Source organism: Tympanuchus pallidicinctus, unplaced genomic scaffold (genome assembly GCF_026119805.1).
Source record: "Tympanuchus pallidicinctus isolate F22 unplaced genomic scaffold, pur_lepc_1.0 scaffold1, whole genome shotgun sequence".
NCBI lineage: Eukaryota > Metazoa > Chordata > Aves > Galliformes > Phasianidae > Tympanuchus > Tympanuchus pallidicinctus.
Window position 1 is genome coordinate 6,140,803 of NW_026294618.1, and position 15,452 is coordinate 6,156,254.

Consider the following 15,452-nt stretch of genomic DNA (forward strand, 5'->3'; position numbering starts at 1 on the left):
TTAAATCCATGGATTCCCTTGACTATTGCACTTCATGGATATTGATGATTTGAGGATTTGAAGGTGTTACACAGGTACAAAGAAATTCTGGGTGAATTCCAAACTAGGTGAAGGGCGTAGCAGGGCGTAATGCTCTGTGCAGTGTTGACAAGACCAAGTGGGAATCACAGTGTAGAATCCTAAATGGTTTTATTGATGGTCTTAACTTGGTTGGATGGCATGGGTGGACGGGATGGATGCGTAGGGTAGATGGGTGGATCTTAAGTTGCACCAGGGGAGGTTTAGATTGGATGCTAGGAGGAATTTATTCATGAAAAAGAAGGTGAAGCACTGGAACAGTGTTGGAGTCCTCATCTCTGGAGATGTGGACATGATACTATGGGACTCAGCAGGTCAGGTTGATGGTTGGGCTTGGGGATGTTGACGGTCTTTTCCAACCTGAATAATCCTGTGATTCTGTAATATTTGCAATGAGTGTCTATGTACTCCAGTTCTGATTAATTTTGCTTAGCGATTCGTTTGCTTGTTCTTTGGAGTTGGTTCAGTGTTTTTACAGCTGCCTACTGCAGTGACAATATGCAGTGGATTTGGCAGCAAAGAGAATCTTCTCATTTCAGTTAGAAGCAGCTCCTGTACTTCTGTGAGTCCCTGGTCTTCATCACAACCAAGAGGCCACCCAACAGTGCAGGGAAGATCTCTCTGCTCATACAGCTTGCACTTTGATTGAATCCCAGCATAGCCTTTGGTATTCAGATTCCCCTGCAGATGGAAATCCCTTCAAAGACATGGGTTGGACCAGCTGCAAAGGAACCACAGGCAGCTCATGTGTCCCCAAGGGTCAGAGTAAAGGGTGAGCATGGTGTGACGGAGCAGATGGCTCTGAAGGAGAGCTGCACATCCTGCAGCAGCTACCAGCAATTAAAGCTCCCTGGAGAGCATCTGCTGCTGCTTTCAGGCTGTTGCAAGATGGTTGCAGTCAGGGCCCAGACCCTGACTGAAGGCATAAGAATCAGCTGTGGGACAGGGATTATTGATTGCAGAGCCACAGCTAATCCCTCCTGTCCTCCCCCACCACTCATGAGTGATGGTGAGAGGTTCTCTCAAGAGCATACAGAGGGGGCATGAAGACCTTTGGGGCCCTCAGCAGAGTTCCTGAGCTGCTCCTGAGTCACTGTGCTGAGCTGCTCCCTGTCCCAGCTTTCCTATCACCAAAACAGTGTAAACCAACCATTAGCATCTTTGTAAAGTACCCCGAGATTTACTTTTTATGAGGTTGCAAGGGCTGAATGTTTTTACTGGTCAGGAGATTTCGAGGCATGTCGGCACAGAGGTGGCTATAGCTGCTCTAAAAATGACACGTGGACTTCCCATGCAAAAGCACCAGGCCTCTATATCAGAAAGATTTGAGTTTTCTTGTTTCTGCCTATTTTTTTCCCGTTCCTTGACGCTCTGAGGACACCCTGTGGAATTTTCCCTGTACTGCCGTGCCTCACCTTCACCCTTGCAGTGCGAATTTCCATGCCAGCAGAAGGATATGTTGATTACCTGTAACTGTTCTGCCTCTAAATTTGCTGCCCATGCATCCTCCACTTCGGGGATATACCCATAAGCAAGCACTGAGTGTTGCCAGCCACCAACTTCCCATGGCATCCCGTGCTACAGACGGGAAGTGCTTTACATCCCATCCTCCAAAGAAATGTTGGCTCGTGAAAGGAAGGAAAAAAGCAGGACATAAACGTTCTTTCTCCTTTGTGTGCTCTGAGTGCTTTCCTCCATTCGCATTCACCAAGCAGAACCACCCAGAACCCACCAAGCAACTGGAAGAGAGCACTGGTGATTTCAGAGGCAAAGTATTGGGCTGTTCTGCATGCCTGGCAGTATTAGGTTTGGTTAACGGCAGGATGGAGCTTGAGGTGGCCATGCTATAGAACAGAGACAGCACCTGCATAGCTTATGGGGAAAACATCAGACTTCAGGGGGAAAAGGCATGGTCAATAGTCAATATTCTATTGATTATTGAGATACTGAGACAAAACCTTGGTTTAAAACTTAGGTTGAATTTTGTTGGTAGTACTGTCTCAAAGCATAGCTCCTGAAAAGGAGTCAGTCGCAGATTTGGATTATCCCCTGGTGGCAGTGACCACCAAAAAGCCTCTCCTTACTGAATGATGGGGACGTTGGGCAGCCAAAGGTTTGCATGACAGCTCCAAGGGCTCAAACACCACCAGGAAATATTGCATTAAAGGAGGGGAAACCTTGGAAGACATTAAGAAAGTAAAATAGGTGGGCACTCTTCATGGACTAGAGGCAAATACAACCCCTGAAAGCACAGCAAGAAGTGCATGAGTGCTTCAGCCCCAGAGATCTGACACGTTTGTCAGAATCACAGAATCATAACATGGATTGAGTTGGAAGCAACCATCAAGATCAAGTGCCAGCCCACTGCTATGGGCTGGCTGCCCCTCACCAGATCAAGTTGCTGAGGGCCCCATCCAGCCTGGCCTTGGGCACCTTCAGGGGTGGGACATAAGTGAACTGAATGAATTGAAAAGGGTGGATGTTCATCAGGAACCAAGCCCAGCCCCCATGGTTACGTGTCCGCTGGAATGTTTTGTGCTCTGGAGGGCGTGCGGCACCCTGCTGCGAGCTGTCATAAGATGTAGCCAAGCCGAGTGTGATGGGCTGAGCTGAGCCTTCTCAGAGCTCTGCAAAAAAAGCCAGAGGTGATTTCAGACCGATGGAGCCCAACAGGATGACTCACAGTGCTCACTGCTGTATCCTTCAGCTGAGTTTGGAGCAGAAGAGAAAAGCACACAGCAACTTCCTCCGCAAAGGGAGAAGCAGTCACATGAAGGGCCCTTCCTCATGTGCAGGAGGAGAACTTTGGCTGCAGGAGACACCGCAGTGCAGTGACCGACCCACTAACATGCTCCAGAATCCAGACTGAGAGCACCTGGTGCTTCGTGCATCACTTCCCAAGGAAACGGAAACAGAGCTTGCATCCTTTTCATGGAAATAGAACAAAGCAGTCTTATTGTTTGTCGTTATCGTGCGTGACAATCTTGCATGCATGAGCGAAACGCCAGACCTGCTCTCATCACTCCCTGATTTCTAGGATGCTGATGCAAACTGTGTGACAGGTGAGGTCACCCACCAGCTCTGAGCTCTCACACTGCTGGAAGTGAACTCACACCCATCGTTGTAGATTGTGGAAGTGCATTTGAAGTCATTCCATTTCTCGTCTCGTTCTGGACTCATGCTCAGTAGAAATTGCAGTGGTTGCTGAGAGGAACACATGGTTATTGGATGGATACTTAGAAAATTATACCAAACAGTGAAACAGGGAGATTTCAGGTGAAGCCCTATATGATAACAGCTCGATGACCCAGGGCTTCCAGGAGGACTTCTCACAGAATCACAGAATCACAGAATGGTCTGGGTTGGAATGGACCTCAAAGAACACGAATCTCCAACCCCCTGCCACAGGCAGGGTCACCAAACTCCACGTTTAATACAAGATCAGGCTGCTCAATCTGGCCTTGAACACCTCCAGGACTGGGGCATTCACAGCCTCTCTGGGCAGCTGTTCCAGCACCTCACCACTTATAGTAAAGAAAACTTCTCCATTTACAGCCTGCCAGAACAGCCTCTCTGAACTGGTTATTACAGACATTCCATGCATGGAGGTCTTAATGTTTGATACCAAATTACTTATTAGAAGATATTTCATGTTAGATAGGATTTTGACCAAATGGAGTGCTACAGCAATGAACTGAAATCACAACACAAGTGACAGCAACGTGCAGCAGTTGCTGCATGGCGATACGTCATGACAATACATGCATGTCACTGCATGATAATACAGATGTGATCCCCATTTCCAGCCTCAACAACACACTCACCACCACAGCATTAAGCATCCATGGTTCCTTCAAAGGAATACAAAGATTGAAATCATCTCAGACCCTCTGGTCTCCTCAAAACTCTTGTTGGTTGCCCAGTTTTTATGCTCTACATGGAGCTAAGCCATGCACAAACTTTGCCATTGCTGGGAAATCCCCTTTTCCTTTTCCAATTCCATTACTTCAGATTGGATATTAGGAAACATTTCTTCTCATAAAGAGCAGTGGTGCAGTGGCACAGCTGCCCAGGGGGGTGGTGGGGTCACTGGAGGTGTTCCAGAACTGTGGGGATGTGGCACTGAGATGTGGGCAGTGGGTATGGTGGTGTGCGTTGGGGTTGGACTTGGGGATCTGAGAGGTCTTTTCCAACCTGAATGACTCTGTGTGGGATTCTATGGCTTTTCTGATAATCCTTGATTCTGCGAACAGCCAGAATGGCAGGACATTGTACCAACCACACGGCAAAGGGCAGATATGGAGGGAGAAAGGTCAAGAGGTTGCCATGGGCAAGGCATTCTCAGCTGGGAATTTCCCTTAGTTTCATTTTTTGCCAACTAGCAGACACTTTTCACTACTGATGTGGAGACAGAAAAAAGCTGTAAGACAGGTAATTCAACCAGCACTTCGGGAAATAATCTGTCTCCCCCTTCCTGAGGCTGAAATTCAATCCATTCTCTTTCGTCCCTGCTCCTCTCAGCTCTGTGTCTTTCCACGACACACTGCAGTGTTTCACTGAGGCAACAGACAGCACTGGGGCCAGTGCTAAATGGTTTCACACAATCATGGAATCATTATGGTTGGAACCCTTTGAGATCGTCAAGTTCAGCTGTCAACTCACCACCACCATGCCAATCTGAATCATAGAATCACTAAAGTTGGAAAAGTCCTCCAAGACCATCCAGCCTGACCCATCACAGTTATGTTTCTTTCTACCATTCCTTGCTTCTCACTCCTTTTTTTCTGCTGCTTGAATTTCTAAACAATTTTCAGCCATCCTAATGCCAGTACCAATCTCCAACTGCTCTTCAACGACCCGTAGTGCCAAAGACACTGTCAACTTGTCATTGCATCCTCAGTCCATGGCACAATGGTACACGCCAAGGGAGAGGTGTAGGAAGGTCTGTGAGCAATGCTGAGATGTCTGCAGGGTAAAAGGAGGCGCCCAGGAGATCCTCAGATAGCTTGAGACTTCAAAGCTGAGCTAACAAACTCTTTTATCAGTACTAAACAAAGTCCTTCCTTCAAAAGGAATGCTCTCCTTTTCTTTGTATGATACCCTCCATAGGCACTCGTCAGGGAGACAGAACATCTGGCCGTGAGTCTGCTGAGGCTGAAGAACAATGGAAAATGAAAGGCTTCTCTTGCTGGCTTTATGCTTATGCTTTTTTTCTCCTGATCATCTTGCCAGGATTGCAAGTCTCAGGAGTGAATGATGACTGAGGACACCAGAGCCTCCCTAGTAACTCATCTCAAAGAAAGGAGAGGTATCTGCTAGGAAAAAAAGTGGTAAAGGGGCCTCAAAGGGTACTTCCAGGTGACTCACAATCTCTTATTGCACTGAACATGAACGGGGATGTCATGCATGCCAAGACGATAGTCTGAGGCTCGCTCATGCTTCTGTCTTCTGCCCTGCAGATGGCAGATGGGCTGCAATATGCCCAGCCGCAGTTCAGAGCTCTCATGAGCTTCTCTCCAGCTGGTTTATGGACACACCTGGGGTTTGGGCTGCTGGAAAGACCAAGGGTTTTGTCTGCCCACCACTGCCCCCTTAATACTTAGCCTAATTGTTTCTGCACCATACTCCCTGTTGTTTCCTATCCGGAGTATATAAATCATACATCAGGTGTCAGCCCATATCCAGAAGAAGTGCATGGTTAGGAGCAATGTTCTTCATCCAACACTGTACCAGACTCAACAAGCCCTGCTGAAAACTCAATCATTGAGGAGTGCATAGAGGGTTCAGAGCTGATTCTGCACTGTGTATCCTTGGATTCCCTAAGGATAACACTATGCCTAACACAAGGGATCCTCTGTAGAACCGCAGACTGGGCAAGCCAGCTGTCCTGCCTCTGGTAACAGGAGTGAAGGCTGGATGTTGGGAAACATTTCTTCTCCAAAAGAGTGATCCAGACATTGGATGGGCTGCCCAGGGAAGTGGCGGGGTCATCTGGAGGTGCTCCAGATCCGCGGGGATGTGGCACTGAGGGACTGGTGGGCATGGTGGGGTGGGCTGGGGTTGGACTTAAAGATTTGAGAGGTCTTTTCCAACCTCACTGATTCCATGATTCTAAGAAGACAGCACCGCTCCCTTGTAAAGGGTCTGTGTCACTTTTCCTGTGTTCGTTCAAGATTGCAGTCACTGCTTTGCACAAAGATTTGGGTTCCTGGTTTTTGTATCGCTTTCACAACTTAAAATACTCATTGCAAAGCTGTGTGGTAGCCACATAACCACCCCCCACCTAAAGAAGCCATCTGCTCCTTGTTTGGGCTTAGCAGCAGTCTGACATTTGCATGTTCATTTTCCTGGCTGGGAGTATCAACCTGAAATCAGCCGACTGCCCGCTTTGAACCTGACTTCAGAAATAGGATTGAATCAGTCCTCTCAATTCAGTACTTTAATATTAATTCCTGCTTAATACATGTGAATTACTAAAGCTTAAAGCTTAATGATTAAACAACCTTGTTTCTCATTTTGCCAAAGCAGGATGCTGCTGGGTTCGCGTACACTGAGGTCAGTTTTTCCTTTCTTCATCAGCAACGAAGCAACGCACTCACAATGAACTCTGCTTTGCTTCCTCACGTACAGCTCCAAGATAAAATTAGCTCTGAGGACAGTGAGGACAGTGACCTCTGAGAGCAGCTGGCCAGCCCAGCTCCTTGCTGGGGAACATCTCTAACAAGCTGCAATGTGCACTTCAGCTGCAACGCTTCCTGACGCAGTAGTGGCTCGATAACGACGGGATTAGAAGAAAATGGAGTCATATTTTTTGAAACAAACACCAACAGCTCGATTCTGTGGCTTGTGAGGCTGCTTGAGAAGACGGAGCAGCACAGAGCATGAGTTGAGGAGGCATGGTGTGCTGGTGTGCAGAGCGGCATCCTCTCAGAAAGCACCCAGATGAGTGCAGATCCTGCCTGATCTCAGGGCTTTGCTCCTTCTGAAGGAGGACAGAAGAGTCCCTGCACTACACAGTCAGGTTTGCTGGGTTGAGGAAGTCCCAACCGGGAAGCATTGTGGTGATGAAAGGAGCTCCATTCACCTGGTGGCTGGCCATGAGTGCTGCTCCCCAGGGGTCAGTACTGGGGTCTATCCTGTGTAACATATCGATTTGCTGACCTGAATGAGGGCCTTGAGTGCACCCTCAGCAAGTTTGCAGGTGAGGAGGTGGGGGGGAAGTGTGGATCTGCCTTGGGATGGTAGTAGGGTCCTACAGAGGGATCTGGACAGGCTGGTTTGCTGGGCTGAGGCCATGGGATGAGCTTTAGCAAGTGCCAGGCCCAGCATTTTGGTTGCAACAGCCCATGCAACACTACCTTGGGGCAGAGTGTCTGGTAAACTGCAGGGAAGAGAAGGATATGGGAGTGCTGATTGACAGCTGGCTGAAAGTAAGCCAGCAGTATGCCCAGGTGGCCAAGAAGGCCAATGGTACAGAATCATAGAACCGTTAAGGCTAGAAAAGACTACAAAAATCATCAAGTCCAACTCTAACCTACCCCCCCCATGCCCACTGACCTCAGTGTCTCATCTCCAAGGTTCTTGAATAGCTCCAGGGACGGTGACCCCACCACCTCCCTGGGCAGCCCATCCCAATGTCTGGATCACTCTTCTGAAGAAGAAATTTTCCCAACATCCAACATGAACCTCCCCAGTGCAACTCAAAGCCAGACATCTGTGATGTCAAAGGAGCTGCACTGCAGCAAGAGAAATCCAGCCATGAAGATGCAACAGCCCCATTACATCTGAAGCCAACTCACCCTGCCCTTTGCCATCCTTCCTGACAAAAGTGACCTGTTCCATGGTACAAGTTGTTCTGTTCTCCAAAGATCTTTTATAATGGCAGGCTGACTTGTAACACACATTGGACTGTACTGCCCTGCGTTTAAAGGAGTTCTCAAAGTTGAGGCATCATGGAGATGGCTCTGCCACTTGTCAGTCAAAACCCAGAGATTAATCTCACAGGCTGACTGACTTCCCGTTTGGAAATAATATGACCTTCTGATGGTAAGTTAAGATTCAGAACTCCAGGCTTTGTATAAATACTCAGTGAAATAACATGATGGATCACATCCTCATGGTGAAACAATTGATGCATGGTAACATTGCTGCACAAAGAACTATTTCCTTAGCTCACTGATGAATGACCTGTTTTTATTTTACTCCAAATGCAAGATTTTTCTTCTTTAAAACCCCAGAAGCTACTGTGAAATACGAGGGACTGAGAATTCTGGTGGGATAGGAATGCTACCTGGAAATCCTAGAGGCAGAAATAACTTTGTGCGGAGATGACGATGGTGGAAAGATGGTGGTAGAGAGATTATAGTGATTATGATAGTGATGGAGAGATGATGGTGGTGACAGTGGAGGTGGAGATATGATGATGGTAGAGCCAATGTGGTAGAGAAATGACGGTATTGGAGAGATGATGGTGAATATGATGATGGTAGGGAAATGATAGTGGTGACAATGGTAACTGAGAGGTAACGGTGGTGGAGAGATCACAGAATCACAGAATGGCCAGGGTTAGAAGGGATCTCAAGGATCATCAGGTTCCAAATCCCTTCCACAAGCAGGGCCACCAACCTCCATGTTTAATACCAGCCCAGGCTGCCCAGGGCCCCATCTGACCTTGAACACCTCCAGGGATGGACGGGGCATCCACAGCCTCTCTGGGCAGCTGTTCCAGCACCTCACCACTCTCTCTGTAAAGAACTTCCCCCTGACATCCAACCTAATTCAATCCAACCATTCCCCCTTGTACTATTAAGATGATGGTGTTGGGGAGCTGGTGATGGGTTACCATTCTAGGGGAAGAGGTGGGGTGGGGGGCACCATTCAATGGAAAACAAGACTGTGAGTGCAGGGAGAAGGGAAACAGGTGGGGAATCAATTCTTTGAAAGGGTAAATAACTGCGGGACAAGGGGAAATAGTTTGAAATTGAGGGAGGGGAAATTAAGGCTGGATGTCAGGCAGAAGTTCTTTACCATGAGAATGGTGAGGTGCTGGAACAGCTGCCCAGAGAGGCTGTGGATGCCCCGTCCATCCCTGGAGGTGTTCAAGGCCAGGTTGGATGGGGCCCTGGGCAGCCTGGTCTACTATTAAATATGGAGGTTGGTGGCCCTGCATGTGGCAGGGGGTTGGAGCTTCATGATCCTTGAGGTCCCTTCCAACCCTGGCCATTCTGTGATTCTGTGATGTTTATATCAGTTGTTGTTATGGGTGGACTTGATGACCCTAGAGGTCCTTGCCAACCTTAATGACTCTCTGATTTTGTTGACTGCATGATTGCATGGCTTGGTCGTGGGAAGAAGGTGGCTATGGCGGCCACTGGAGGGTGTTGGTCAGCAGCAGGAGGCCTTGGGGGACGGCGGCGGCAACAAGAAAGGGAACCTGGTGGCCCTCCATTGGTGACCGGGTGGGGTGGTGGTGACCACCGTGATGAAAGGCTGCTGGCCAAGGGGGGCAGCAGCAGGGAGGCGACGGTAATCGCAAGCCGTAGGGGAGACCGGCAGCCGGAAGCCGTCGACGTCTGTGGGGGAGGGAAGCCGGGGGAGGGACAAGGACCATCCGCGGCACTGAGTGGAGGGCGGGGGGAGGGGAGCCGCGGGCGGGGCGGCGCGCACGCGCAGCGCTGAGGGGCGGGGCTTCCCTTCGCCGAGCCCCGCCCACCCGTACAGTAGGAGGGGTCACGCGGCGGGGTCACATGACCGCGGCGCTGTACAGTCGGGTCCCAATATGGCAGCGGCGGCGGGCGCGGGGGCTGCCGGGGTTGGGAACGCTCTCCCTTGAGGCCGCCGCCGCTCGTTGCCGGGCGGGTGGAAGGAAAGAAAAAGCGAAAGAGTCGCAGCTTCCCAACACCGCAGCCAACGACATGAGGGAAAAAGGACGCCGGAAGAAGGGCAGGACCTGGGCCGAGGCCGCCCGGACGGTACGCGGGGCCTTGCGGCTGGAGGGCGGCGGCCCGGCCGGGAGGGGGGTGGGGGGGGCTGAGGCGGGAAGCGACCGGCGGTGTGTCCGTGTGTCCTGCGTCCGTCTGGGTGCTGGGGCGGCTGCTGCGCGGTAACGAAGTGTGAGCGGCTCGGAGGGGTGGATAGGCGTGTGGCCGAGAGGGGAGCGTCGCGTTTGTTGCTGTCGTTGGATGGAGCGCTGCTGGAAATGGGGCTGCGCTCGGTGGAAGCAGCTGCACGTGTGGCTGGGAACTTTGTGTGCGTGTGCGTTAGATGGTCACCTTTATTCCTATGAAGGCTAGTGTTTTCTCAGTCTTTTTGGAGTCATAGTGTCACTGAGGTTGCAAAAGATCCCTCAGATCACCAACCCACCCCACCATGCCCGCTGCCCACTGTGCCCCTCAGTGCCACATCCTCACAGTTCTGGAACACCCCAAGGCACGGTGACCCCACCACCTCCCTGGGCAGCTGCATCGCTACTCCTTCAGAACAGAAATTGTTCCTGATACCCAACTTGAACCTCCCCTGATGCTAATGCTATTACTGCTTGTCCTTTGTTCAGCTGAGCTTTTGCAGCCTGTGTTGGAGTCGCTTGGGGTGGACAGGAGGTGATTGCAGCTGGCTGTGGTTGAGTGCTGTAAGTCCAGGTGGGAGGTTCGTCAGCTTGCTTCTTCCAGTGGCGCTTAAGGAGCATGGTTTAATGGAGGAGGTGGTTGTGGTGGGTTTGGTGGTTCCACTTAAAGGTCTCAGAGGTCTTTTCCAACCTTAGTGATTTTACATTTGTCCAGAAAAAGGACAAGAAAACTGGTGAAGGGTCTGGCGCACAAATCTTATGAGGAGTGCCTTAAGGGAGCTGGGTTGGTTTGTTCTGAAGAAAAGGAGGCTCAGAGGAGACTGTATCACTCTCTAGAAGACCCTGAAAGGAGGTTGTAGCAAGGTGGAGGTTCAGCCTCTGCTCCTGGGTAACAGCAAGAGGACAAGAGGTGATGGCATCAAGTTGCGCCAGGGAACAGTCAGGTTGAATATGAGGAGAAAATTCTCCAAAAGAACAGTGATGCAGTGGCACAGCTGCCCAGGGAGGGGAGGGGGTCAACAAACCTGGAGGTGTTCCAGAACTGTGGGGATGTGGCACTGAGGGACATGGACATGGTGAAAGTAGGCTGCCAGTTGGACTTGATGACTTCAGATGTCTTTTCCAACCTGAATGATTCTATGATTCCTATTCACAGAGGCAACAAGTAATGTTTGATGACTTTTCTCTGTGTTTATGGTGTATGGATGCCTTTCCCCAGTTGCAAAAGGGACAAGCCATTGTCTTGTGTTGTATAAGCAAGTCTCTGACCCCAGAAGGAGATCTTGAGGGTGGCAGCCCTGAACAGGCTGCCCAGAGAGATGGAGGAGTCTCTGGACATATTCAAACCCACCAGGGCACTTTCCTGTGCAACCTGCTGTAGGAAACCTGCTTAAGAGGATGGAACTGGAGCATCTTCGAAGGTCCCTGCAGTTCTGGAATTCCTGCCTGCTGATTTCCTGCTCTGATGCTCTTTGTTTCAGCCTGGTTTGGGGCTGGATTTGGTGTTTTTTTTCTGAGCCTGTTGAGTTGGGTGCAGAGAAAGGAATCTTGAGCAGAGGGTAGACTGAGTAAGTGGGATCTGTGGGGGCTGGACTGGAGGGCTGTGTGGTAACAGCATGGTGTACGCTTGGAGGTATCTGTGTGCAGCTCAGATTCAATCTAATGGAGAGAGTGAGGAGTTGGATTAAATCACAAGCATTCTGACAGGTATCTGTTAAAACAAGACTTAAGAAGTCTGGCTGGAGAGCAAATGTAAATAGGCCTTTGTGGTTGAGACTTGCAAGCACAAACTCTTCATAAATAGTAATTTATTTAGAGCTCGTATTTACAGTTTGAAAGGCATCAGAATAGTTGCTCTTCGGTCAGGAGATATGATGCAGATAACTATTTTAAGAATGCAGGATGTGTCCCACAGGTGTTGGTTTCTCTGTGTATGTTTTTTTTTGTGTGTATATGTACACGTTATATATGTGTGTGTGTATACACAAATTTATGTATTTCAACATTTTTCCAAATAAGGATGGCAGAATTTCCAGTCCAGGCTGTAAGTGTGAGCAGATCTTTTCCAGCCTATGTGCATTGCTGTTGATATTCTATCCAAGCAAGCTCTTCCAAAACCCACTTAAAAGCTGAACATGCATATAGAAAATATGCTCTCAGCACCGAAGGTTACGTGTTATCCTGGGTCACATATCCAGCCTCATGGCAGAGAGAGCCAAAATGAGCAAGTGCTTGCCAAAACCTCCCTTTTGGCAAATATTTCTATTTGTGTATTCAGCGGGAATGTTAAAATATTCTGGTCAAACTCCAATTCCAGTCTTCAAAAAGTTCCCCTGCATTTTCAGCTTGAAATAATGCCTTTTGGTTCTTGTCCTAGCTTGTGTAGTCACATTGGGTTTTGAGCTGCCCGTGGCTGAAGCTTGTAGGGGATGTTCTGCAACTGCTCTGAGAAATGGTGCAGCTCTCACATATGCTGTTCTGCTCCTGAAAGGTATCATAAAACTTGGGAAACCTTCTCTTTTGCATTCTGTAGTGGTTTGCCTCTCCAGCCTGTGCACAGAGCTGGATTTTTGGCAGGTTTAACTCTCTGAGCTGGCTCCAGATGGGATGGAAAGGGCCCTGATGTTCACAGCTGGTGGGGCAGAGTCCTAGGGCTGCATGTCTTAATGGCAGCGTGATGTCATGGATGCTGGTGTTTGTGGTATCTGTCCCAGCTCTGCCTCCTTGCTCCAGCTCTTGCATCACCGCTGGTGCTGGCAGTTCAGGGAGCTGAAGCAGCAGGAAGCTGCTGTTCTTATGGTGCTGATGTGGCTCTGTGCCAGCTTAGTCCTCCTAACGAGCTGCTTGGGATCAGGTGGCTGCCATGCAAGACAGGGGCTGGGGATGTGGGGAGGGTGCTGAGCTAACTGCATCTGTTGCAGTATTTCAGGGCTTGCTTCAAATGAGGTGATAAGCAGCAGAAACATGGCTTTTTTTGCTTGCTAGGAAGACAGAGTGTGGGCAGTGGGTGTACAGATGAGTTTAATTCAGCGGGACTTAAACTGTGCTGATTTTTATGTGTTTTGGGCTATTAATGGGAGCAGCAGTACAGTATGAGGGGAGGGAAGGGTGCCCCATGAGGGCAGTGCTCAGGGAGGAAGTCACTGTTGATAAACAACCTCTTTCTTATTTCCTGGCTCATTCAGTAACCTTGCAGCTGCAGATGACTGTTAACTTGGGACAGCAGCATATGAAGTCCCTGTTATTAAGGTCAGTTTTGTTAAAGTAGGCAGCCAGTGCTGCATGGTACCCCAGGTTAAAGATATACTCTCCTACAGCCCTCTGGTAAAGCAGCAGCACTGCAGACACACCAGAATGTTCATGAGTGCAAGTGTGATGTTATGTGAGGCAGCAGGACTTTGGCTGTGCAGTAAGGAAGTCCTGCACTGTGCTGAGTGTATACAAGTTTGCTATTCCCCTTGCTTATGTTGAGCACCATTCCTGTGACACAGCTTTATAAACCAGCAAAAATCCACAAGCGTTGTACAGGATTCCTACTCTATGTATGTTTCTGCTGTGCTGCACCAACAGCTCCTCAGTTGCTGTGTGCTGGCAATTCCCTGCTGAAATCCAGGCAAGGAATCCTGGTGCTGGACAGGAGCCACGTGCAGGTCATCTTAGTGCTTTGTTTGTGTGCAGGGAAGTGTATGCTGACGTGTGCCAAGCTCAAAGAAATCTGGTGTTTGTTTTTTGTTGGGGAGTCCACCCCTTGTGTGACCTGAGAAAACTGCTTTCTGCCGCTTGGGTTGGTTGCTGTGAGCGGGGGCTGAGTGCTGGTGCTCCAGGCTGTCTCTTTGTCTCTCCTAAATGCCCCTTGGCCTGGCCATCATGAGCACAAAATGCTATATTTCATGACCTCAAGCTGCTACAACAGTGTGTTTTCTTGCTTTTCCTATTGAGTCACACTGACTCCTGTTGGCTTTGGAGGGTGGAAATCCAGTGTCCTCACCTAAGTGGAACCACACTGGAGGCAAAGACGTCAGAGTAGGAGTTCTGTGCAGTGCTGTCAGCTCTACCATGGGAACCCATCTTCTGCTTCAGGGTCTGCTTGGATTACTGATATCAGCTTGAGGAACGCAATGAGACAGTGTGCCATCACAGAGATGGGTGGCATGGAGCACACAGCCTGCTGCAGCCCTCCCAGGAAATAACGGTAATGTTATAGAATCATAGAATGGCCTGGGTTGAAAAGGACCACAATGATCACTTAGTTCCAACCCCCTGCTGTGTGCAGGTCACCAACCAGCAGCCCAGGCTGCCCAGAGCCACATCCAGCCTGGCCTTGAATGCCTGCAGGGATGTGGCATCCACAGCCTCCTTGAGCAACCTGTGCCAGTGCCTCACCACTCTCTTGAGTGACCTCTTGCTCAAAAGACCAAGTCAGAAAGCTTAATTCACAGGGAAACAAATTGCATGCTTTCTCAAGTGGACTTCATTAAGACTACCCTCTTCATTAAGGTGCAGTTCTCCTTAAGGTGGAGTCTAGATGCTATCCTTTGCTTCTTTCTGTTCAGAAGAGATGGATCCCGGCTGTCTGGGCTGCCCCTTGTTTGCAAGTGCCCAGATCCATTTGTTCGCTCCTATTCACAAAGTGAAAATCTGCAAAGGTTCAAAGACTGCTGCAAAAATATACAGAAGTTCAGAGGATTCTGTAAAACATTAATTTGAGGCTGATGGGAAAGGACTGACAGCCTGGCAGACAATGCTGTTATTTTTTTCTGCTGCTTATTTCAGATGCTCGACTGCAGCTTTTCCATTTGGAGGTCAGCAGAGCTGAATTGTGCTCTCAGACTGTTTTTCAGAGACAAGTAGTACTTAGGTCCAAGATGCACACGATGCCTGAGGTTGAGTGATGGGTTCTCTGGTGAAGTGCAGAAATCAATCAGGGGAAAAACGAGGAGGGTGTGGAGCACAGCAGCCCTTCCCGTTGAACTGCAGGGCTGCAAAACTTGTGTAGCTGCACGAGACTGAGCTGAAACGTGCCAACTTGATCAGGTGTTAGTGCAGAACTGCAGCTTTCTTTGCATCTTTTGTTGACCATAACACTTAGATGTATTTTCCTCCTGTTTTGGCAGTTTTTTTTTTAAAGGCACTTCCTGTGAAGTCAGCCGCTGCTCTGCAGATACAAAGTGTTGTAACCCAGTGCAGGCTGTGCTCTGTTGGACGCCTCAGCTGGAGGTGCTTTCAGCTTTTCTTGAGAATCCTCAAGAGAGACAGCTTTTCCAGTGTGGAGGCTTCAAGTTGATGCTGATATGGCAGTAGAGCTGGGAGG

The 15,452-nt window shown here is 49.3% G+C and overlaps 1 protein-coding gene and 1 long non-coding RNA gene across 3 annotated transcripts in view; both read left to right on the top strand.

Annotated features, from left to right (window-relative positions):
- The window catches only part of LOC128086011 (uncharacterized), a 159,478-nt gene that overhangs the window by 57,205 nt on the left and 86,821 nt on the right, over positions 1–15,452 (top strand). Inside the window, exon 2 of the long non-coding RNA XR_008209204.1 lies at positions 9,121–9,172. This is a non-coding gene — a long non-coding RNA (uncharacterized LOC128086011). The remainder of the gene's footprint in view (positions 1–9,120; positions 9,173–15,452) is intronic.
- ASXL2 (ASXL transcriptional regulator 2) overlaps positions 9,820–15,452 on the top strand; it is a 90,416-nt gene continuing 84,783 nt past the window's right edge. Inside the window, exon 1 of one of the 2 annotated variants that reach the window (XM_052690988.1) lies at positions 9,820–10,049. In XM_052690988.1, the coding sequence (XP_052546948.1) occupies positions 9,825–10,049 (225 nt within the window). In that variant the 5' untranslated portion in view covers positions 9,820–9,824. The remainder of the gene's footprint in view (positions 10,050–15,452) is intronic. The other variant, XM_052690978.1, reaches the window with a different exon arrangement.